General features: G+C 35.1%; 4 protein-coding genes across 4 annotated transcripts; 2 read left to right on the top strand and 2 right to left on the bottom strand.

Moving 5' to 3' along the window:
- Window positions 1–1,610: 1,610 nt before the first annotated feature.
- Window positions 1,611–3,924, bottom strand: LOC108212725 (LRR receptor-like serine/threonine-protein kinase EFR). The gene is made up of 2 exons (XM_017384443.1): window positions 3,396–3,924; window positions 1,611–2,209 (listed from the first exon to the last, which is right to left on the bottom strand). The coding sequence occupies exons 1-2, from the start codon at window positions 3,922–3,924 to the stop codon at window positions 1,611–1,613; spliced, it is 1,128 nt and encodes a 375-aa protein (XP_017239932.1).
- Window positions 3,925–11,065: 7,141 nt separating this feature from the next.
- On the top strand, window positions 11,066–16,396 carry LOC108215218 (ribosome biogenesis protein NOP53). The gene is made up of 12 exons (XM_017387615.2): window positions 11,066–11,313; window positions 11,993–12,165; window positions 12,260–12,296; window positions 12,397–12,422; window positions 12,613–12,690; window positions 12,793–12,903; window positions 13,030–13,118; window positions 15,004–15,123; window positions 15,248–15,370; window positions 15,671–15,737; window positions 15,827–15,906; window positions 16,074–16,396. Exons 1-12 carry the CDS (start codon window positions 11,145–11,147, stop codon window positions 16,204–16,206), a joined length of 1,206 nt encoding a protein of 401 aa, XP_017243104.1. The 5' UTR covers window positions 11,066–11,144; the 3' UTR covers window positions 16,207–16,396.
- Window positions 16,397–17,086: 690 nt separating this feature from the next.
- LOC108210790 (uncharacterized) lies at window positions 17,087–20,675 on the top strand. Its single transcript, XM_017382205.2, has 6 exons — window positions 17,087–17,246; window positions 17,362–17,422; window positions 18,635–18,742; window positions 18,831–18,929; window positions 19,016–19,141; window positions 20,221–20,675. The coding sequence occupies exons 1-6, from the start codon at window positions 17,217–17,219 to the stop codon at window positions 20,364–20,366; spliced, it is 570 nt and encodes a 189-aa protein (XP_017237694.1). The 5' UTR covers window positions 17,087–17,216; the 3' UTR covers window positions 20,367–20,675.
- A 45-nt stretch (window positions 20,676–20,720) lies between these two features.
- LOC108210789 (amino acid transporter AVT6C) lies at window positions 20,721–23,001 on the bottom strand. The gene is made up of 5 exons (XM_017382204.2): window positions 22,510–23,001; window positions 22,004–22,156; window positions 21,698–21,901; window positions 21,155–21,620; window positions 20,721–21,055 (listed from the first exon to the last, which is right to left on the bottom strand). Exons 1-5 carry the CDS (start codon window positions 22,871–22,873, stop codon window positions 20,929–20,931), a joined length of 1,314 nt encoding a protein of 437 aa, XP_017237693.1. The 5' UTR covers window positions 22,874–23,001; the 3' UTR covers window positions 20,721–20,928.

The following is a 23,001-nucleotide window of genomic DNA, read 5'->3' as shown; positions in this document are numbered from 1 at the left end:
ACGGTAATATTACACAAATTCTTATTTATTTGGACGGTCCCTCTCATCCTTTTACATACCAAAAATAGTAACATTTTATTATATAAAATTCAATCACATCATCTACTTCACCCACTATCTCAACTTTATATTTACTTTATACATTAATCATTGACCGGTCCCACCACTTTACTTACTTTTCCTACTTTTATCTAATAAATTACATTTTTTCTTAGTCTTCATGCCCCCGTCAATGTAAACTCAATGTTTACATTGAGGAGAACGGAGTGAGTATATCCCAGTCATTTTTTTAAACTTTTTTTTGGGATATCCCATCCAATTCTTTACATTTCAAGAGTGAGTATATCCCAGTCATTTTTTTAAACTTTTTTTTTGATGTCCCATTCAATTCTTTACATTTCAAAATTTATCAGAAATAGCCAATGGATCCCACAACTTTCTCAATTTTCTTCCTTTTTCACACTATTTTAATGCATTATCTTCCTTTTATACATTAAAAATCACTGGATCCTAGCACTTCGCGCACTTTTCTTCCTCTTTTCCACTAATTTATGTAAAGGGTTAATAGGCAAAAAGATCACCGAACTCATGACCAACTTGCACTTGGGTCGCTGAACTGAAAAAGTTTGCAAACGGATCACAGAAATAGATTTAACTTGCAGTCAACTCACTGAACTAATAAAAATTTGCATTTAGGTCACTGCGCCGTTAAGTATTAGTTAATTTTAATAGAATCCGTTAAAACAATATAAAAATTCGATTTTTTAAAAACTCGATTGAAAATTTAAAACTTCGAAAAAATCTGGAAATTTGGAGAAAAGACTGAAATTTTTTTGACTTCAAAAATTTAGGTATATTTTGTGAATTTCCAGATTTTTTTCGATTTTTTATTTTTTCCCCAAAAATTTTAGACTTTTTTCGAAGTTTTTATATTTTTCTTTTATTTTAAAAACATTCCATATTTTTAAAAGTTTTTTCAAAATTTTCAGACTTATTTTAAATTTTCAGAATTTTTTGAGAAAATCGAATTTTTATAATATTTTTTTAACGGATTTCGTTAAAGTCAACTCATACTTAACAGCACAGTGACCTAAATTCAAGTTTTTATTAGTTCAGTGAGTTGACTGCAAGTAAAATTTTTATTGTGTATTCCGTTTGCAAACTTTTTGAGTTCAATGACCCAATTGCAAGTTGGTCATGAGTTCAGTGATCTTTTTGCGTATTAACCCTTCATGTAAATCATTCTTTAAGAAATGATCGGGAAGGAAGTGTACATTTCGGATTACTTACAAATAAATCCTTTATTTATCTCTTTTACTCTTTCGTCGCTCTCAATTTTTTACAATTTTTTTAACTGCTTAACACGCATTTCAACATACTTATAAAATATACTTTCATTACTTATTCTTAAGATTTTTTTTTCTTTACAAAAATTTAAACTTTAGAAGAAAAAAATTTGAAATCTAATTTATCAGACTATGTTTTTAAGGAGTCTCGTCCCCCAAGAATCTAGGGGGACAGAGGAGTATTTCATTATATTTATTTTATTGCAAGACACACATTTCAAAATATATATAATATAATTTTATAATTTATTGTTCAAACTCTTTTTAAGCCTGTAAAAGGTCTTGGTATGAAAGTTTGAGATATTGGTTGTCCTCCATTAGTGGGACAGGTTCATTCAACTTTCTGGACTTTTGACGTCGATATAAAATTAAGGCAAGACATGCTAACAACATAGCAAGGAGTGGAAGAACTGGAATTAGTATTTTTCTCAGGACAAATGCTTTTTTCTTATTCCTCAAGACTTTTACGGGACAAGCAGGCAAATGCAATGCTTCAATACCTCCACAAAGCTCTGAATTTTCAATGATCGAAAAAGCACTAAAATTTGAAAAGATACCTTGTTTTGACACTTCACCTTCAAACTTGTTGTGCGACAAGTCAAGGAATATAATTAGATGAAACTCATCAAAAAAGCTTGGAATACTGCCGGAGATATTATTGTTCGACATATCTACAAATGCAAGACTTCTTAAAACTTCGAAAGAAGATGGAATACTACCTTGTAAAAGGTTTCCTTCTAGATATAGTCCCTCCAACATCACACAACCACCAAGAGTTGGTGGTATATCTCCTGTAAATTTGTTGTAAGAAAGAGATAAAATAACCAAATGTTTCAAACTTCCAATAGAAGAAGGTAAGGATCCTGTGAATAGATTTATGGACAAATAAAGGTGAAAACATTGGGAAGAACGCAAAATTTCCGCGGGTATTACACCTCTAAGCTTATTGTTTGAAAGATTCAGTTTCTGTAAAGTTGTGATGTTAAAGAGTTGAGGAGGTATGCTTCCTTGGAGTATATTACAGCCAAAATTGATATCTAACTAACCGAGTAATGTTGCTAATGAAAGCCGGAATTACCCCTGAAATGTTGTTATGATACAAATCTAGCAAACCCAACTTATCAGGGCCGGCCATTTAGGCGATCGCCTAAGGCCCCCAGATTTTTGAGGCCCCAAAAAATATATAATACTAATAGATATATCTATATGTGCAAAAATTGAAAGTTGAAAATTAATGTATAGATCCGGTAAAGGATTGTGATATAAATAATAATTTATACTTTTGTTTTTATAAGAAATAAATAAATATAGTTAGTTGTATTTTTTTTTCACTCGAATAACAATTTTTCTACTTATATCTATAACATAATAAATGTCAATTAATGATTATGTTCTCGAAAATTTAATCTAAATACAAGTTGTAGTTGTCAAAAAAGAGGCCACAATTATCATAAAATGAGATATTGAACGTTATTTATATGTATATATCAATTCATTTTTATTTGAATTCTTTTGATTTCTAACTTTTTTTTTATAATTTTTTACTTTCTAACTTTTGGTTTTAATAGTACACTATTGTACATTAAATTTTCCAAATATTATTAAATTATTTAGAAATAAAGAATAGATTAAAATCATGTAAATTATTAATATTAAATTTAGAATATCTATTATTGAAAGATATTTTATTTATCTAAAAATAATAAGTATCTTCGTATTAAACCATTCATATACTTTATATTTTTATAATAAAAATACCAATGTATTGGTTGCTCATAAAAAAAATATTTTGAGATGACTTCCGTCCCAAAAAAAATATCATGAAGAAAAGACCTAATGTTCTATCATATACTAAATAATGATTTGATTTCAATTATATATATACTTGTATTTATTTGGTAATATTATTTTGTAATATTTAAATGATATATCAATATTTTCATCAATATAATCAAGGCTTCATTTTTATTTTTGCCTAAGGCCGCGAAATGTTTTGAGCCGGCCCTGTTGCCAACTTTGATAGCTCTCCAACTGATTCCGGTATGTTACCTGTTAAGTTATTGTAAGCCAAAGATAGTATTGCCAAGTTCACAAGTTTTCCAATTTCACGAGGTATGCTTCCAGATATCTGGTTTTCATTCAGATACAGCTCATCCATGGTGGTGGAGAGATTTACAATGGAATTTGGGAGCTCCCCTCTTAAACCCATGTTGAATAATCGGAGCGCTTTTAGATTAGTACAATTAACCAAAGAATTGAAAAAGCTCCAATCATTAGGATGCACATTGTCACCAAGTGGATTATCACCCAGGCCTAGCACTCGAAGATTAGCGAGGCTCCCAAAATGGTTTGGTATAGGCCTAGTAATACTGTTTCCCTGGATTTCAAAGGCAGTTATCTTGGCGGCATTAGCTAATGACGGTGGAATTGGGCCTGTAAAAGTGTTATTTGCAGCATAGAACATTTCCAGCTTGGGAAGGGTTGAGCCGAAATCTGATGGAAGCATGCCTTTTAACAAGTTATCGTTTAGACCAAGACCAATCATGGATGAACTGTTGTAAAGTGAAGGCGGAACCATACCCCTTAAATTGTTTATACTGTAGTTTTGTGAGATGAGCCATTTCCAAAGGTATGTCTCCTACTAGATTGTTACTTCCTAGAGATATAACACGAAGAGATGATGTATTCCCTATTGAAGGTGGGATTGATGCAGTGAAATGATTGTCTGCAAGATTAAAAAGATGAAGCTTTACCCAACTGGCAAACTCAGTGGGTAGTGTTGGAATACAAGTCCTGTTCATACCCTTACTTGATACTAACAACTATACTAGACTTTTGTGGCAATTGTAGTTGGGAGTTTAGCAGTTGAATAGTACCAGTAACTAGCACACGGTTTATTTATGTAGCATAGACTTTCTGTACATTACTTACTCTATATATGTAGCTCTTGGGCATGTAATAGCAAAACATACTGAACAGTAATACAAGAGTTCTACTTTTCAAGTTTCTCTTACATTACTCTGCATCAACACACAATAGTTAAGTGTTTCTTCATGGTATCAGAGCTTTAAAGCTCCTTACCTCCACGCTTTACAGCCATCGTTTCCAGTGACACAGCCATTGTTTCCGGTAAAACAATCTCTTTCCATCATTTACACAAACAGTTGACGTGCACAAGCAAGCTGCACGCACTATACTGTCATACACCATTTCGCTGCACCATAAAACTCTACTCATTATACCCATCCATCTGTGCAAACACGCTCCTAGTCGACTCAGTGACTCGCCAAACTCAGTCGCGAGCCAACAAAGCTGTTCAACAAATATCACATGTCTGGCCAGTTACACAACCTTTCAATCACCGACAACCCTTAGACAGAAGAAAGAAGAAGAAGCTCACAGAATATTTCATACACAGAGTCACAGAGATATATATCTCTTAGGCAGAATACATTTCTACATCTAACCCTGCGTATGTCTGCTGTCTTCTTTTATTTTTGTTTTTATTAACTAAATATCAGTTTAGTACCCCAACTTTACCATCCCTTATATCTTAAACCTTTCCCCTTTGCAAACTTTCAAATCAGCCGCTTGCCTTTTATTACACCCAAATTTTCAAGTCTAGCATTGGGATCCCTACACTTATTTTCAATGGAAAAAGAGAATAGTTCACCGATTCAAACAATTTTAAATGGCTCGAACTATATAACTTGGTCTCAAGCTATGCGCAGTTTTCTCAAAGGAAAAAGACTTTGGCGGTATGTTAACGGGGATTTCACTATTCCGACGAAAGAAAAGGATGAAGCTGACTCTAAATTCAAGGATCGCATTGAAGAATGGGATGTCAAAAATCATCAAGCTATCACATTTTTTAGAAATTCTTCAGTTTCTAAAATCAATTTGCAATTTGGAAACTATGACACCGCAAAAGAAATTTGGGATTTATTGGCATCTCGGTACACTACATCTGATCTTTCTCACCAATATCAGATTATGTGTTCACTAAGTAAGCAAAAACAAGAGCTCGGTCAACCAGTTGCAGATTTTCTTTCTCAAATACAATCACTTTGGGATCAACTAACGTTATCTGAACCAAAGTGGTTACATACGGAAGATGCTACACTTTATCACGCATATCGTGACCAGCAACGACTCATTCAGTTTTTGATGGCTCTCACTCAGGATTTCGAACCAGTTAGAGCTGCTCTTCTTCATAGAGTTCCACTACCCTCTTTGGAAAGTTCTGTCGCTGAACTCATTTCTGAGGAAACTCGACTTGGTATTGGCAAACTTAATACAGTAAGTGAAACTGTCCTAGCAGTACCTTCGATGCAAACTTTAGACAAACCAATTTGCAGGTTCTGTCGTCAAAATGGACATGTCACCAAGGATTGTGTAGCACTTCGGAATCATACATGCCAACATTGCCACCAAAAGGGTCATTACTCTATACAGTTTTGCAAGAAAAAGTCATCTTTTCCTTCAAACAAATTTAATCGGTCTTCCGCTGCTGCAACATCTGAATCTGCGTTGGAAAGTGCTTCAACCACATCTACCAGCGAGCTAGAATCCTTGCTCAAACAGGTTTTATCTAAAGCCAGCTCTCCCTCCACTGCATTTTCTGTCACTTCAGGTACATCTTGGTATTTTGATTCTGCATGTTGCAATCACATGACAAATGATTCATCCATATTTACCACAAAAATACAGAATTCATGTCTTCCAAATATTCAAACTGCCGATGGCTCTACAATGAAAGTGACACATGTTGGAACTGTATGCACAGAAGATCTTCATCTTTCCAATACATATTTTGTTCCCAATCTCTCACTTAATCTCATTTCCATCGGTCAGTTATGTGATCTTGGTCTTAATATTATCTTTACCTCTTCTGGTTGTCATGTACAGGATCCTCAGACAGGACAAACTTTTGGGACAGGACGTAGATGCGGACGGTTGTTTGAGCTCACTTCCCTTCATCTTCCTACACCAAAATCATCATCCACTCATCTTGTTGATTCTGTTTCCGCTACAACTAGCATATGGCATTCCCGGTTAGGTCATCCTTCACCTTCTCGTTTACGTAATCTAGTTTCCAGTGGTCATTTAGGTAGTGTTAATGCGGACACTGTTGATTGCGTTTCATGTAAGCTGGCAAAACAACATGTACTTCCATTTCCTATTCATTATAAAAAATCATCAGCCACTTTTGATCTTATACATTCTGATATTTGGGGTCCCTCGCCCACTCCTACTATGGGAGGGTCCAGATATTATGTGATATTTGTTGATGATTTTTCTCGTTATACTTGGATATATATTTTGAAAAATCGATCAGAATTAGGAGAAACGTATAAAAATTTTGCCACTATGATTGAAACTCAATTCAAAAAGAAAATCAAGCTTTTTCGTGCCGATAATGCCAAAGAATATAAAGACTCAGAACTTACCAAATTTTTGGCATCTTATGGTACTCTTGCACAAAGCTCTTGTCCTTACACATCACAACAAAATGGTCGTGCTGAACGTAAACATAGGCACATTCTTGATACAGTTCGAGCTCTTCTCATTTCTTCTTCTTGTCCAGAATTATTTTGGGGAGAAGCTGCATTAACTGCTGTTTACACAATAAACATGATTCCTTCTCCCGTTATAGATAATGTGTCACCTTATGAAAAATTATATGAGGAACCTCCGTCATATGATTCTCTTAAGGTTTTTGGTTCTGCCTGCTTTGTTCTTCTTCCTCCCCATGAAAGAACAAAACTAGAGCCACGTGCCCGTCTTTGTTGTTTTATTGGTTATGGTAGTGGTCAAAAGGGATATCGCTGTTGGGATCCTATCTCTCAACGTCTTCGTGTCTCTCGTAATGTGACATTTTGGGAACACAAAATGTTTTCATCTATGTCAGGATTTAAAATTGACACGTCGACTAGTATTGCCCACTTTACAGATCCTTTTGTTGATCTACACCCCGCTGATGAAAATATAGAATGTCCATCATCTTCTACTAATATATTTTCAGCAGATTCTCCACCTGAGCTCACTCAGCCATCTCCAACTACCAATGTTCCTTCAACAGAAGTCCAATCTGAGGATTCTAACACTGAGCCTATCACTCTACGAGATGAGTCTGTTCATCGCTCTACTCGGGTAAGAAAGCCTCCAATTCGACTTACTGATTATCATGTTTATTCTGCTATTCAAGCATTACATGAGCCTCAAACATATAGAGAGGCAAGTGTTAACCCTCTTTGGCAGAAAGCAATGGCAGAAGAACTTCAGGCATTAGACCGCACTCATACTTGGGATCTTGTTACTTTACCTCCTGGTAAAACAGCAGTGGGTTGTCGGTGGATCTACAAAATTAAAACAAAATCTGATGGTTCTATTGAAAGATATAAAGCTCGTCTAGTTGCTAGAGGCTTTACTCAAGAGTATGGCATTGATTATGAGGAAACTTTCGCACCAGTTGCTCGTCTCACATCTGTTCGAAGTCTACTAGCTGTTGGAGCATCAAAACACTGGGATATGTGGCAAATGGATGTCAAGAATGCCTTTCTCAATGGAGACCTTCACGAGGAAGTTTATCTCAAACCTCCTCCAGGTTTCTTGCACTCTTCAAATCAAGTGTTCAAACTTAACAAGGCTCTTTATGGTCTTAAACAAGCACCTCGAGCTTGGTTTGAAAAATTCAGCAAAATAGTTCAACAATTGGGATTTTCTTCAAGCCCATATGATCATGCTCTTTTCATACGAAGGTCTGAACGAGGAATTGTTTTACTTCTTCTATATGTCGATGACATGATCATTACTGGAGATGACGTCAAAGGCATTTCTGAACTTAAACAATTTCTCAGCCAGCAATTTGAAATGAAGGATCTTGGTTCACTAAGCTACTTCTTGGGTCTTGAGGTTTCTTCTGTCCCTACTGGCTACACTCTTTCACAAGTAAAATATGCTTCCGATCTTTTACTAAAATCTGGAATCAGTGACACCAAGATTGCCTCTACTCCTTTGGAATATGAGGTTAAACTTAACGCAGAAGATGGTGAATTGCTTTCCAATCCTACATTGTATCGCCAATTGGTTGGGAGTTTAATTTATCTCACTGTAACTCGCCCAGATATTGCTCATGCCGTGCACATTGTAAGTCAGTTCATGACAGCTCCTCGCACTCCTCACTTTTCAGCTGTTCTTCACATACTTCGTTATGTCAAAGGCAGTATATTTCATGGATTACACTATTCATTTGACTCTTCTCTTGAGTTGCATGCCTACTCGGATGCTGATTGGGGCGGCGATCCTACTACAAGATGCTCTACTACAGGATTTTGTTTCTTTCTCGGTGACTCTCTTATCTCCTGGCGCAGTAAGAAACAATCTCTTTCTTCTCGATCAAGTGCCGAGTCAGAATATCGGGCTCTTGCCGACACTACACAGGAACTAATTTGGCTACGATGGTTGCTTGAAGATATGAGTGTAACTCATTCTCCGGCCACTTCTATTTACTGCGACAGTAAAAGTGCTATTGACATTGCTCACAATGATGTATTTCACGAGCGCACTAAGCATATAGAAATTGATTGTCATTTCACTCGTCAACAAGTTGCAAAAGGCACAGTTCGTCTATGTGGTGTCTCCAGTGCTGATAATACTGCAGATTTATTCACGAAAAATCATCCTCCCGGCAATTTTCGTAATTTTGTTTCCAAACTCAAGCTGATTTTGCAACCATCTTCAGTTTGAGGGGGGGTGTTGGAATACAAGTCCTGTTCATACCCTTACTTGATACTAACAACTATACTAGACTTTTGTGGCAATTGTAGTTGGGAGTTTAGCAGTTGAATAGTACCAGTAACTAGCACACGGTTTATTTATGTAGCATAGACTTTCTGTACATTACTTACTCTATATATGTAGCTCTTGGGCATGTAATAGCAAAACATACTGAACAGTAATACAAGAGTTCTACTTTTCAAGTTTCTCTTACATTACTCTGCATCAACACACAATAGTTAAGTGTTTCTTCAGGTAGATTCCCAGAAAGATTGTTGTGATATAGACTCATATTTCTGATCTCTACACAATGACTCAAATTGCCTGGAAAGCCACCATCAAAAGAATTATATTCCAAATGAAGATACTGGAGGCGAAACAAACGGCCAATTTCATTCGGGATTGTGTCATGAATGTTGTTTCCCTGGAGGTAAATTAGCCTTAGAAACGAGAGATTTCCAATATAAGGAGAGAATGTACGATCTGTTGTTGAGTAAGGCTGAGTTGTGTTACTCTCTGGCGTCGCGTGCTGCATGTAACGCCATTCCACTGACAAAAGTGGAGGGAATTATTCCATGAATCTAGTGCACCCAGTGGGTCATGTTTAATTGAAGCCTTGAAGAAAAGCAAGGCTTCTTGATCAGTATCATTGCCTGTAAATGCATATGCAGATATAGGTGAAATTCTTAAAACCTGAACAAAGAGAATGATGAATCGGAAAATCATGGTCGCACAACAAAATAGACGTGAAATGATGAGTGTTGATATAGCACAACAAAATAGACCTGAAATGATGAGTGTTGAAATATAACACACTAAGTTTTAGAGTTTTAGATGGACTCGTCCTCGACACTGAGGATATGAAATATTAGTCCTCTTAGTCCAGTCCACATTTATACAGGTGAGGGAAACTTTTATGGTCACTAATCAACTAGGATTAATTCTCAGTGTACTTGTGTCGTTTTGCTAAGAACTCCAGAAACGATTTTAAAGGTGTAGCCAAGTCATAAATTAGATCGTCCTCAATTGTCACATGTTCGTTTATTGTTTCGACAGAAAGCTGTATAGAGCATTGTTTACCAATCAGCACAGGAATACATGTCTGCATTTTTCATCTAGTCTAGGACCGTCTGGTTTTTCGTGGAAAAGGCCTCATAACTCATTGAAACATCCCGCTAGAAAAAATCCAGAGCGCACCCAAGACAAAAAAAAATGACAAGTAGAATATCATGATGTTTATACCTTTGTATATACAAAAATTATATTTCAAATTAATAACCAAATATATACAATTCTATTATGAATTATTCATTTCAATAAATAATGGATAATCTGATTTATCTATATTTGATATCTATAATTTATTCGGAAAGATAATTGATAATATAAGGATTAATAATCAAGTGAGTCATTAAAATAAGGTCAATATATCAAGTTGGTCATCAAATTCAAAACTGTCTCAAATATTCAATTAAGTCAATTATAAGTACATCTGAATATGAGTTCAAGGAATAAATATTATTTATAGAGATTTACACATTATTATTGAATGTTACACAATTAAGTACAAGATTATGATTTCTAATATTTATGATAATATATTTAGATTTTATCAGATATATTTTTTTATTAAAACAAAGAAAATAACAATATGATAAGACACATATACTAAATAAATAAATAATAAAATAATATTAAAAATTAAATTATAAATAATAAATTTCGAATTAGACACACATTTGAGGTAGTATTATAAAGTTAGAGAGTTAAATGTGGGAGGGAATTAAAACTATTAATAGCCATTTTTCTTAAAATATCCGTTTCTATCTTTGGTTTAAAAAATTTTTATATGAATTTTCTCTAAAAGATTAAAATGAACATATTTTCCTACTACGTGTAAAAAGATTTATTAAATCTTTTGTTGACGTAAGGTATATAGGCGCTCTAAACTCAAATTAGGGTTTCTCTTTGGTCCTCTCTGCAACTCACATCCCAAACCAAACTCGAGAGAGAGACAAGATGGGTAAAAGTGCAAAGAGTTCAAGAAAGGGCAAGAAAGCATGGAGAGCCAACATAAGTACTCAAGACATCGAGGATTACTACGAGAAATCAACTAAGGATGCTCTGTCTGGCGGCTCCCTCACCCAAGTCCCCAGTGAATCCCTCTTTTTCGTTGACAAATCCACTGGTAGTAACACAACATCTCCAATACATATGCGCTTTTCGATAAATTAATACTCGATAAATTAATAATCTTTTTCGATAAATTTGGTTCAGAGTTGTACTGATTTTTGGTGTAATGTTAGTTTGAGCTTGTTTTTGTTGTTGTTTATATGTGGAGGTGCTTGATTAATTGATAATTTGATTGATAAGCTCAATAACTTAGTGATAGAGCTTGATTTTTTTCTTCTTCTGTTGTTTAGTTCTGTTCCGAGTTGAATGCAGCCTAAGCTAAATATATTTTGAGATGCTTTTTGTTCGTTGTGTGTGTATATGTATACTTGTTTCATAATTAGCAAATACTACTATTATTTCAGTATGTGTAAATTGGAAAAGTGAAGCTTAATCAGGTTTGTATTTGTAGTTCTTTTGTCCTTTGGGCTTAGTTTGGTTAGATATTGCTAATTTTAGATGACACTTGAAGGTCAAGACATGATTTTTTAAGCTTTCAGAGAATTGTGAGGTGATGATTGATTATTTGTATTATTTGAGATGGGAATGGAACAGTATGAGTGAATAAACTGTGGTTTTGGGTTGGGAAATTGAGCAACTGCTTTGGCTAGTTTGCGTGTCTGTGTCGTTTTTGTTTCCTCTTCTGTCAGAGTAAATTGGATGGTTCGCTTATTGTTAAACTTTTTTGTTGCTAGACCTTGCTGTTAGACGAAAAATTGAAAAGAACAGAGAGAAAGTACTTCACTGTGACAGGGTACTTCAAAAGAACTCATTTGTCCAACCTGTACCATCTTCAACTCTGAAGAAATGTAAGCCGAAGCCAAAAGAGGTCCAGTTAGAAAAGGACACTAGCCACAATGCTGCCAAGGTGAGTAATGTCTGGGGATGTTGGTGTTAAACAGATCTATATATTGTTTCAGTGAAATTTGTAGTATGTAATCCCTTATTTGTTAATCTCTCAGGATGATGGTGGAATGACCGACTTGTGGGATGACAAAGGTATACATTCTCTTTTGGTTTAAAAAAGCAACAATCTACTGAGATCTTTGTCTCTGGCTGTAGATGGAAAGTCTAACTAAGATGTTTGACCTTCTTGCAGGTTACCAACACATTAAGCCTAAAAAGGTAAAATAGCTTTGTGAAGTACATTGTTATCACTCCGAGTCATATGTCTTTCCCCTATTGTTGATGTGAAGATTCTGGGTTGATGTATATGTATTTTTTTTAATATTTTAGTACATCTCGAAATGCAAGCCAGATGCTACTATTGTATTTTTTTTTCTGCTGTGGATTTCACAATTGCAATTTTTGCCAGTCGAAGACTTCAGTTATTCCTGCGGTGGAAATTGATCCTTCTGGATGCTCATTCAATCCCTCGTCTGAAAGTCACCAGGTTGTTTTCTGGATATGTTTTTAATATGCTCATTAGATAACTCCCATTGCTTTGCCGCGTTTGAGTTGTTGATTTATCCTTTGAATGTGGCTTCAATTGCAGGATTCCCTAGCTCGTGCTGTTGCAGAAGAAATGCAAAAAATATATCAAAACGAATTGGGGCCTAAACCTGTACCACTAACAGTCCCTGGGGAAGCTATTAATGAAGAAGATGTAAGTCCATTCTTTTCATCTTCGTTATTTTCTATTCAAAAATAGTGGGCCTGCTTGCTTGGTAGTGTGAACTAGAGGCAGTAGCCAATATTTACCAGAAACTTGACTCGAGGACAATTTATTTAGATGTTCTTCCTTGATGCGGACAATGGTAGTGATGATGATGGCTTGGACGAAACTGTGGATAAAGATGACGATGTAGAGACCGAGAACAAGTATGTTAAACTTGGCAGTTATTTTCTTAAATTCCCTATTTTTTTTTCCTTCACAAAATGATATGAAGTGTAAGCATAGGAAATGTTGATTGCATGATCTCCTTTATAAACAGCAATTTTTATAAATCCCTACGTTCTTTAACTGAACAAATGATTGATTTTGGAATATAATATAAGTAAGTCTATACTACTACTGAATTTTGAGATTTCATCGGAAGTCCATGTAGTACTTGTTAAGTCACTAAAGTTGTGCTTGGTTGGTTGGAAATAAGGTGGGGGTATTTGTTATAAATTTGAATAAAATTGAAGTGAAAGGAAACAATGAAAGAGATGGAGTGCAGGAAGATCTTGAAATTATTTGAATTTTATGGAGTGTTAATGGAGGAGAATAAATCTAAGATAGTTTGATGGATCAATATAAAGAATATGCATGCTTCATTATGAAATAGCCTAATTTTCATTTCAATCATCTCAATCAGTTTCTCAAAATGTGTTGATCTAACAGCCACCAGAGCCACATAGGACTATCTGAATTGATTCATTTCTGCCTTCCAAGCATCTATTAAATAATTTGCTGCATCTGCATGAAGTCAAGCTTGAATGATTAGACTTTCATTTTATTGTTTTGCCAGAAAGTTCTAGCATCTCTGCAAAGTATGAGTTTTGTCCCCATGAATTTGTATCGCAATACACAACTTAAAGATACATAATAATAGGAAAATAAAAAGTATCACATGGTTAGCCTCCCTATAAATTTTATGATTAAAGATGCTGGTTTCCTATATAATTGGCAACAGCTACATCTCAAGTGGAATTTGGTTGTCCAGGTTCATAGATATTTTGACACAATAGTGATGTACATACCCCTTGTAGGAAAACTCATAATTTGCAAACAGATGCTCTACTTTACTGCTCTCCTTCCCATATCCCCCCCAAAAAATATGTTTCAGGACTGGTATGCATCATGATGATGTACAGTCTTTTGGGTGTTGGCCCCCTTTATCACAATTTCAAATAATAATGTTTCGAATATCACGTCCAGAGAATATGGCTCCAAATATCACTTTATAACGTTACATCGTTTAACGTTTATATTTTTTTTTTGAAAAAAACAGAAACGCCACATCATGTAGCGTTTATCATTTATTTTTTAGCCCAAGCTCATAGGAAAACACCTAGAAACTCTAACGTCAAATGATGTAACGTTATGAACTCTAGTTTGAAACCCAAGCCCATGTGACATATTACTTGAACGCTACATCGTGTAGCGTTTTATTGTTATAAACCTGACGCTGCATGATGTAGTGTTTTAATTTCTACTCTATTTTAGTTGTGACGCTAATGCTTGGTTTCTAACATAGTGAGTATTAGTGATGAATGTGGAGTATGGTATGTGTAATTGTAATTGTAACCATGAACTCTTAAAGCAAAAGTGGATGCTTGCTCCTCCTAATTCACACAATTATACAATATAGTTTTATTTTGTTTCTAGTTATATAGTTATCCTGAGTTGAGCACTCTGCTTTGTAGATGACCAGTAAGGAAAAGTTAAAATCACGTTTTTCTTATAATAAGTCCACAACTCAGCCTGGTACCAACTGTTTTGACTGCTTGAACTTGTTATAATACATGTTTTTGGTTTTAATAGGTATAAAAATTATGCTATTGTAATATTCTAGAGGATTGTACAACTACGATCAATTTATGATTTGCCTTTGTTCTTTTTTATAACTCAAGTTTTCCATCATAGTTGTTATGTTTTGTGCATTTTGGGTACTATTGTATGTTTTATTCTACTTGACTATGTTTCTACTAATGCTTTCTGTTGGTGCCCTATGTTGGTTGTTTGTAATTGGAACTTGTTTTCTTAAAAATGTTTCTGCAGGTCTTCTAAACCAAAAAGGATAACCCGAGTGCAGCTGAATAAAAGGGCAAGAAATAGAGAACAATTGAAAAAGAAAACTGAAGCCTTAAAATTGAAGTTACTCTCAAAAGAAATCGACAGGTATGATGGGTTTTCCGTAAGGAATCTATCCACAGGAGAGGCTATTATATTCTTTTTGTATTTTAGTAATTTCTTTGTATTCCTCTTTCAGTTACTGTAATTCGTTATGTTTCTTATGTTACAGCTTACCAGATATCATGCAAGAGATTGCTAAAGAAGATGAAGAGAAGCAAAAAAGACGTCTTCGCCGTCTGGTATCTCAGCAGGAAAGATTAAAAACCCGTCCTCCTCGTTTTGGGAAGCACAAGTATGGAAATTCCTTGTCAACGAATTAGTTATGTATATTTGTAATTATTCCGCATGTCCGTATTTATTTATTTAACATGTTTATTGCTTGTTGATTTGATTAGCATAACTGCCAAAGGCAATAGCTGCAAAGTTAATATTTGTTAATTGAAGTCCTTCCCATGAATTAAAGATTCACTACTTGTTTGTTTGTTTGTTCTTCCAAAAAAATGGGCCAATCTATTTGGTTTAATCTTGCAATATCTATGGCAAACACTAGGTGCAAGTGCATAACTTATACATTTGTGGTCATTATTCTCAGGTTTGAGCCTGCCCCAGCTCAAGTCTTATTATCGGAAGATATAACTGGCTCCCTCCGCAAGTTGAAGGTTTGTGGTGTTTATTTTTTCATTTTAATAAAGTCACTACTTTACCACATTCAAGAACTCAAATGCATGTTTTCATCGACTCTTAAAAGGGATGTAGCACCCTCGCAAGGGATCGCTTTAAGAGCCTTGAGAAAAGAGGTTTGATTGTGCCTACAGCAAAGAGCAGCAGGTAGGTTTGTTCGTCATTTTGTAGTTCTTAAATCTCCTTTTGTTTCAGATAAATATATATGTTTTATGATGTGTTTGGTAAAAGCTCAGTTGCATGCTAGCGCTTTATAGTTTACAGGTTTTTCCAAATTGGCTCTTAATGTTCATGGCTTTTATTTATTTGTTCAGGAGGAGGGAATTAAAGAACTTTTCAGCAGAAGAGTCGAGTGCACTCCAAGTAGAGGAAGCAGAAGAGCCTAGTGCTCTCCAAGTAGAGGAAGCAAAAGAGCCTAGTGCACTCCAAGTAGAGGAAGCTATTTGAGCCAGACTTCTTCTAGTTAGGCAATTCATTGGTGCTGGCCCTTTTCATTCTAAACATGTTAAACGTTATCTCTAGACATGATTGCAAGTTGCAACACAATGTATCAGTTTTTGAGTGTTACATGGTATACATTTTTCATATAGCTGACGTCTTGAGTAAAGGAAATGAAATGTTTTTTCTATGCTTTAAACTTTAAAGAGTCTAAGCAGTAGGTATGTTCTTACAAGAGGAAAGAAAAGACACCGAAAATCCTCTTAATTTGTTTCCTATCTTTACACAGTGCTCAGGTAGGATTTTGGGCGGGGGGGCGCGGGGCTAGAGCCTACAGGAGTACAGGTACCTCAAGTTTTATTATTATTGTTAAAAAATTATTGTTTTTAAAATTCTTATTATTTTACAAATTGAACGACCCAAATTTCAGTTGTAAACTTATCCAAAAAAAGGCTGGTAAAATAAAAGCATTCTTTGTGAAAATGGTTTCTGACCTAAAATCTGCAGAATTTATATTTCTAACTGTGAGATGTATAACAATATAAAACTTTCACCAAAATTATACATTTATATTTAATATCATACACACATTAAAAATTACTACATCTATCTCTGATTTTTATACCAATTTCTTAGCTAACACCTATCATAACAAAATTAAGAATTTAAAATAGCTCTAAACCTTTTCCGGTAAAAATTGATATTATATATTATTAATATGTTATCATACATTCAGCCTAGTATGGCAAAAAAGTCTAACTTTTTAAATCCGCTTCATTTTATATTTTCGATGGTATTAGTTTCATCGTGGATCAAATATCAAATACAGTATAAAAATAATTTATTTAAATTTCGACAATCGATTAAAATTTTCAAGACCTAAAACATCAAACGAAATTCCCGGATCCTAACCCGAGCCGACCCACTTTAGTCCTCGCTGTGGAGTGAGTGTTTCAAGTGAAAAAGAGTGGGTACAGTCCGATTGAAAAAACAAAGAAGAGCGGAGAAATTGCATCGAAATGCGTGCACTTGTAGCTCAGATCACCTCTGTAAGCTCCGTCCCTTTGCAAACCCCTTTTTCTAAACCCTAATTGTATTTTCTAACAATTTGTTAATTAATATATTTTTTACTTTTTTTGGGACTAATTATGACTAAAATTGCAGCATTTGTGCAGAAGAAAAGCAGGCAATCTCCAACCCCGCAATTTCTGCTCTTCGTCTTTCGGTATAATATTCTTTTTGCATTTCCGTAAATTTAATATGTATCACTTGCAAAGTTATGATTAAATGATTATTTACTGTTTTTGTGGAATTGGTGTTACTGTAATATTTATTTGTTTTTTTAACTTCTTGATTGTACTTGTCTGCGGAAATGTGATGATCCAGTAGAAAACTTTGACAGTGTATAAGTTTATTTGTTATGGCACGTGTCGATGATAGTACTTTAGACTTGACTACAGTGCTAGTAATTCTAATTGTTATTCTGTGGTAGTTACTGAAATCATGATTAGTAGAAGAGGGAAAAGGGCGATGGTTTAAGTAGTAGAAAAGAATGTGGATAATTGACGGGCATGGAAAAGTGATGTTATATTGAAGATGTTGTATTAAATGATTTGGATTTTCGGTAAGTTGAAAGAATACGAACACTGTATATGGGAGTCTGCCATCAACATAGTTAACGAGCATCATAGCAAGTGAGCGCTTATGTGTTGCTTCCACACATTTCGATTGAAGGCGATGAATTTTGTATTTAGTAGTCGTATAAATTGAAAGGTGTGATGTTAAAAATAATAATAATCATGCATGAAATTCTTTTTAACTCTCCAGTAAATTTTAGTTTACACTTTATTACCGGAGTTCAGGTATTACTATTGTTATAGCCAGCTTAGCACTAATGCAAGCCATATGATGTCCCACCTTCTGCTCCGTGATGAGTTTATTAAGGTTGTGAGGGTTAAAGTTTTTGGGAGAGCTGATTTAGGCAATACTTATTTCCAGCGAACATGCTCCATATGATAATCATATAGTTTCATTATGGCCCTATGACATTGTTCTGGAGCTGAGCTCAAACTTGCAAACAACAATTTCTTCTTATCAGTAAGCATTTCTCAATATAATCAACTTGTAACCTTGCTGCAGTGTGTTGGCACTTGTAGTTTGTCACAGTAAGGAAGATAGTTGAGATTGCTGCTAAGGATATTGGCCGAGTATATAAAGACATTTATTCTTATCTATAATTTTTGTAAAATCACAACACTGTGACTCCTGTAGTTTATGAGTCTCAATTATATATACAACAAATATATTCAAGTGGTAAATTTTCTGTCAAACATTTTCTTAATATTTGGTGCCTAAATCCCTTTCTTTATTGAAAAAGTACTAATTCTGAGGTTCTTATGTTCCTTGCTAACCTCTGCTGATTATTATGTGGCATTAGATGAGCGAGCAATGGAGGAGGAGGCTGAAAGGAAAATAGGATGGTTTTTGAAATTACTGTTTGCTGGTACTGCGACACTTGTTGGTTACCAGTTCCTTCCCTACTTAGGTAAGCAGATAGTCTCATGAATACTTGTCATTGTTATGTATAACACCTTTTAAATTATAATTGGATGCTTGTTTTTTCTAAAATGCAGGAGATAATATAATGCAGCAATCTGTGTCACTCTTACAGGTGAAGGATCCTTTATTTAAAAGGATGGGAGCATCTAGACTAGCTCGTTTTGCAACCGATGGTACTGTCCATTTTTATTTTGAAAATTTCTAGCAGTCTTTTTGGTTTAAATTGCTCTTACAATTTCTTTGTCACCATACTTCGTAGATGAAAGAAGAATGAAAATTGTGGAGATGGGAGGGGCTCAAGAGCTTGTAAATATGTTAGGGGTTGCTAAAGATGACAGTACACGGAAAGAAGCTTTAAAAGCTTTACTTGCACTCTCGCATTCAGGTCAGGGATCTATATTAATACTATCTATCTGCATCTGGAAATTGTTAATCATTGTTCCAAAAATGTAATTCAATTCAGAATTTCTTGTTGGGTGTAGCTTCCCTTTTTTTCACATTACTGGTCAGTGGTCACTCTTGCTATACTAGAACAAAAGTTTTGCAATTGAATAACTATGTAAGTGTAGTTGTTGCTATTCACTCCCCCCTGTAATCTCGTCTCATCCTCTTACTCTTTACTGAACTCCTATAAACCCACAAAAGGTCTGGTGTCTTATCATCATCCAAGTCACAAATTAAAATCGTAGCGTAATCAGCAAGTTCACATTATCCTCTCAATGTCAATCTCCATGATCTCTACGTCAATCTTAATCAAAAAATTTTTAAGGCCTAGCATTTAGCCAGTGACTCAAACTACATATCTGACTGATCTGGAAAATATGGTCTTAAGTCTGATGGTTCTGTCTTCCTTATTATACTTTATATGTATGTAAAGACAAAAAACAGTTTTAGGTTCAGTAGTTAAATCCAAAATAATAACAGCTACCAAAAGATTTTCCCATGTAAATATTGTTACATTTTGATAATATCTCCTAGTACAAAATTGTTCTTATAACTACTACTAATGTTTCCTATTGTAATCGAGATAGATGTCTTGACTAATTTACTATTATCTTTCAAGTTTCAACTTGTAATAGTCTACAGCCCACTAATTAATTCAGTTATTTCATAATAAATACTATTTTTATTTTTTGTATGTTATATATGTAAAAAAAAGCTTTTTATTCTGGTAACAAGAATTTTATAATAATAGTAAGTATGTATTAGCTGAATTGTTCATGTCTTATTTCTTTCCATATCATATCTTTTTGACACATCAGTTGGTTAGATCAGTTAATAATATACTATAAAATAATTCTCACAGTAAAATAATAAAAAATATATTTGATAGTATAATGATATCAGTGCATCATTTGGATTGTGGATTAACATCTTAAACTCAGTCAGGAACTAATGTGACATGACATGTATGATGATATTATATACATTATGTGTCATCGTAAATTGTACTTGATGATGCAGATGAAGCTGTTGGTGCTCTACACAATGCTGGGGCCATATCTGTGATCAGGGCAACTCCAAATGTTGTAGAGGATTCCGAAGTTGAGAAACACAAGTTTGATTTGCTGAAGAGGTTCCAAGACCTAAAATATGATAGTTCCTCTTAAGATTGGCAGTTTGTTATCTTCTTAGAAATATGCTCAGTAATACAAAAGTTAGTCCTGCGGGTCATAGAGGATGTTCGAAGATTGGACGATAGGATGTCATATCTCCTTGGTTCACATTCTATAATGGTTTGAGATCAAATCGTGTTTCACCAGTACATTCAAATATATACTTGCAGCCTGACAACAAGTATCTTGTAGTTTATGCATATACTTTAACCTTGGGTGTAATAAAATCTTCGAGTCATTAAAAGTATGTCAGCAGGTGCTATTTGGGACTTTGAGTCGAGCTTCAAAGTTTCCTGTTTTTTACTCGTTTGAAATTTTGAATACATTTGTGCATGAGAAAGCTCAAACTGAGATTTTCTAAGCAAATACATTTCCACGAAGTATATTAAAAGTACATTGATACCTCTAATTCAAAAGAATTGTGTTGTATAATTTGGTTGCATTTTTCTTCCTCTGACCTGTAAACTTAGAGCTAGAAATTATAGAATACATCATTACAAGCTTACATGAGATGACAACAAAAGATTAAATCTTTGTGTAGCGGGGCCAAAAAGAATCAAGAACTGTCCCCTGCCCAGCTGTATATGTTGCTGGAAATAGCAATTAAGCTGGTAATTACAGCTAATATTATCATTGTTGCTCCAGTAATCTTGTCCCGTTTAGAAGATATGCCATGAACATCCCTGATAATGCAAACGAAAGAGAAAGTTTACAACCTAGCACGCATTGTTGTCGGAAGATGACTCCGACTACAGAGGGGGAGGGAGAGGGAGAGGGATTACCTGATAGCAATGGCGCCTGGAAAGATGAATGCAAGGAAGACTGCAGAAGTTGATCCTAGAAACTGAAAGAAATACCAGATATTTGGGATGGCTATAGCTACCAAGTAAGTTAAAACTAACAAAACCAAGGTAAGAACCAAAAATCTTCTGTTGTCAGTTGCCAGAGTAGGCTTCTTAGAGAAGAGTAACTCATCAAGGTTGGACCTCAAAGAGAAGTTCAACAGAGGAAACACCAGCATTAGGTGGAATGCGTAGCTTAATCGGACTACATCATTTAGCAAAGATCCCATTGCTGATCCAGAACCCTGATCAAAATTCACTAGTATGTCTGCATTAATCGAATCTCCAAACAGCAGGTATCCAAAGATCCCAATGGTAAAGTAGATTCCAGAACATAGTACTAGAGAAATCCGAACAGCTGAGGTCATCTTCGATGCCTCCCCGAGCTCCCCTCCAATAGCATGAACTGAAATCAAGTAAACATGTCAGAAATTTGGTCATAGAGGTAGTGTATACTTATAGTAATTTAGGTTGTGAACTAACCATTGAAATGAAATGTAAATGCAGTGACAATAACAGGAGCTGCAGTGAAGAGGTTGAAGAAGGAGGCCCTGCTGTCCAATTCAGGTATTAGTTTCGGAGTATTTGTTTTGCCTTCCAGGAGCGCTGAGATTGCCATTACTGAGCATATTCCCACAAACACCAATGCTAACAGAACTGATACTGCAGAACTAAACCTTAATGATTCTACAAAACAAAAGGCCAAGAAAACATTTACAGGGGTCACTTAACCGAAACATTAGCTGATATATGTGTGATGAGAGATCTACATCGGTTATATGTACTGACCTACACGACGGAAGAGGACCAATGGAAGCAGAATGAATACAACAGTGAAAAGGAGAGCGAAAGCACGAGTATTCCACCAGTGGATGCCAAACCATTCTTGCAGTACGCCCAAGTGAACTGATCCGTCTTGCAGGTTTCCTGATAATACATCTCCTGTAAACAACAGATTAAAACGTTATTCGACACTGTCATTGCCAGAGGCGGATCCAGTGAGAGGCAGGGAAAACGTGTCTCCCCTAAATTTTTTTTTCCCACAAATTTCTTTATCCTAAATTTTACAAAATTATCATCTAGATCCGCCTGCTGGTGCCATATACAGCTAATTAAAACTCCAGCTACCAGGACACCCACACATAATCAAACAAAATCCAAATCTCCAACTGAATTTCTCTATTTATGCACCAATTTTTACATCAATGTTCTAATCAAGGATGTCTTAACTCTTACATACATGTAAGAAAGTAGTTTAAACATGTTCACACATAATAACAGCATCTTATTCTTACCGATAATAATAAGATATATGATCAAACAACCAAAATTAGTGATCATCACACAAATCTGAACTGCCACAGATCCCACTCTTCCAAATGACTCCTTCATCAATCCAGCATAAGTCATGGTCTCACCGGCATACGTAAACCTCAACATGAACTCCACAGAAATGTCTACCAGAACCGCAACCAGAACAATCAAGATGAAAGCTGGAGCCACACCTAGCACTTTCAAAGTTGCTGGTATGGACATAATTCCAGCTCCTATAATGCTGGTCGAGACATTAAACACTGCCCCTGATGTCGATGCTCGCTTCGCGGGCCGCAAGCCGAGCAACGGAGCATGAGGGCCAGTGGCATTTTTTGCAGGAGCCATGCTCGAAATTATGAGTCCCCTGCAGCTTGTTTAGTTGTTTTCTTGGTTTGTTCATGTTGTGTTAAACTCTATATAGGAGTATTATTTAGGGATAACAAGGGTAAAACTGTAATTTGAGGCTAGATGGA

This window comes from Daucus carota, chromosome 3, assembly GCF_001625215.2.
Source record: "Daucus carota subsp. sativus chromosome 3, DH1 v3.0, whole genome shotgun sequence".
NCBI classification, from domain to species: Eukaryota; Viridiplantae; Streptophyta; class Magnoliopsida; order Apiales; family Apiaceae; genus Daucus; species Daucus carota.
The sequence above is the reverse complement of the archived record's forward strand: the minus strand, read 5'-3'. Positions and strand labels throughout refer to the sequence as shown.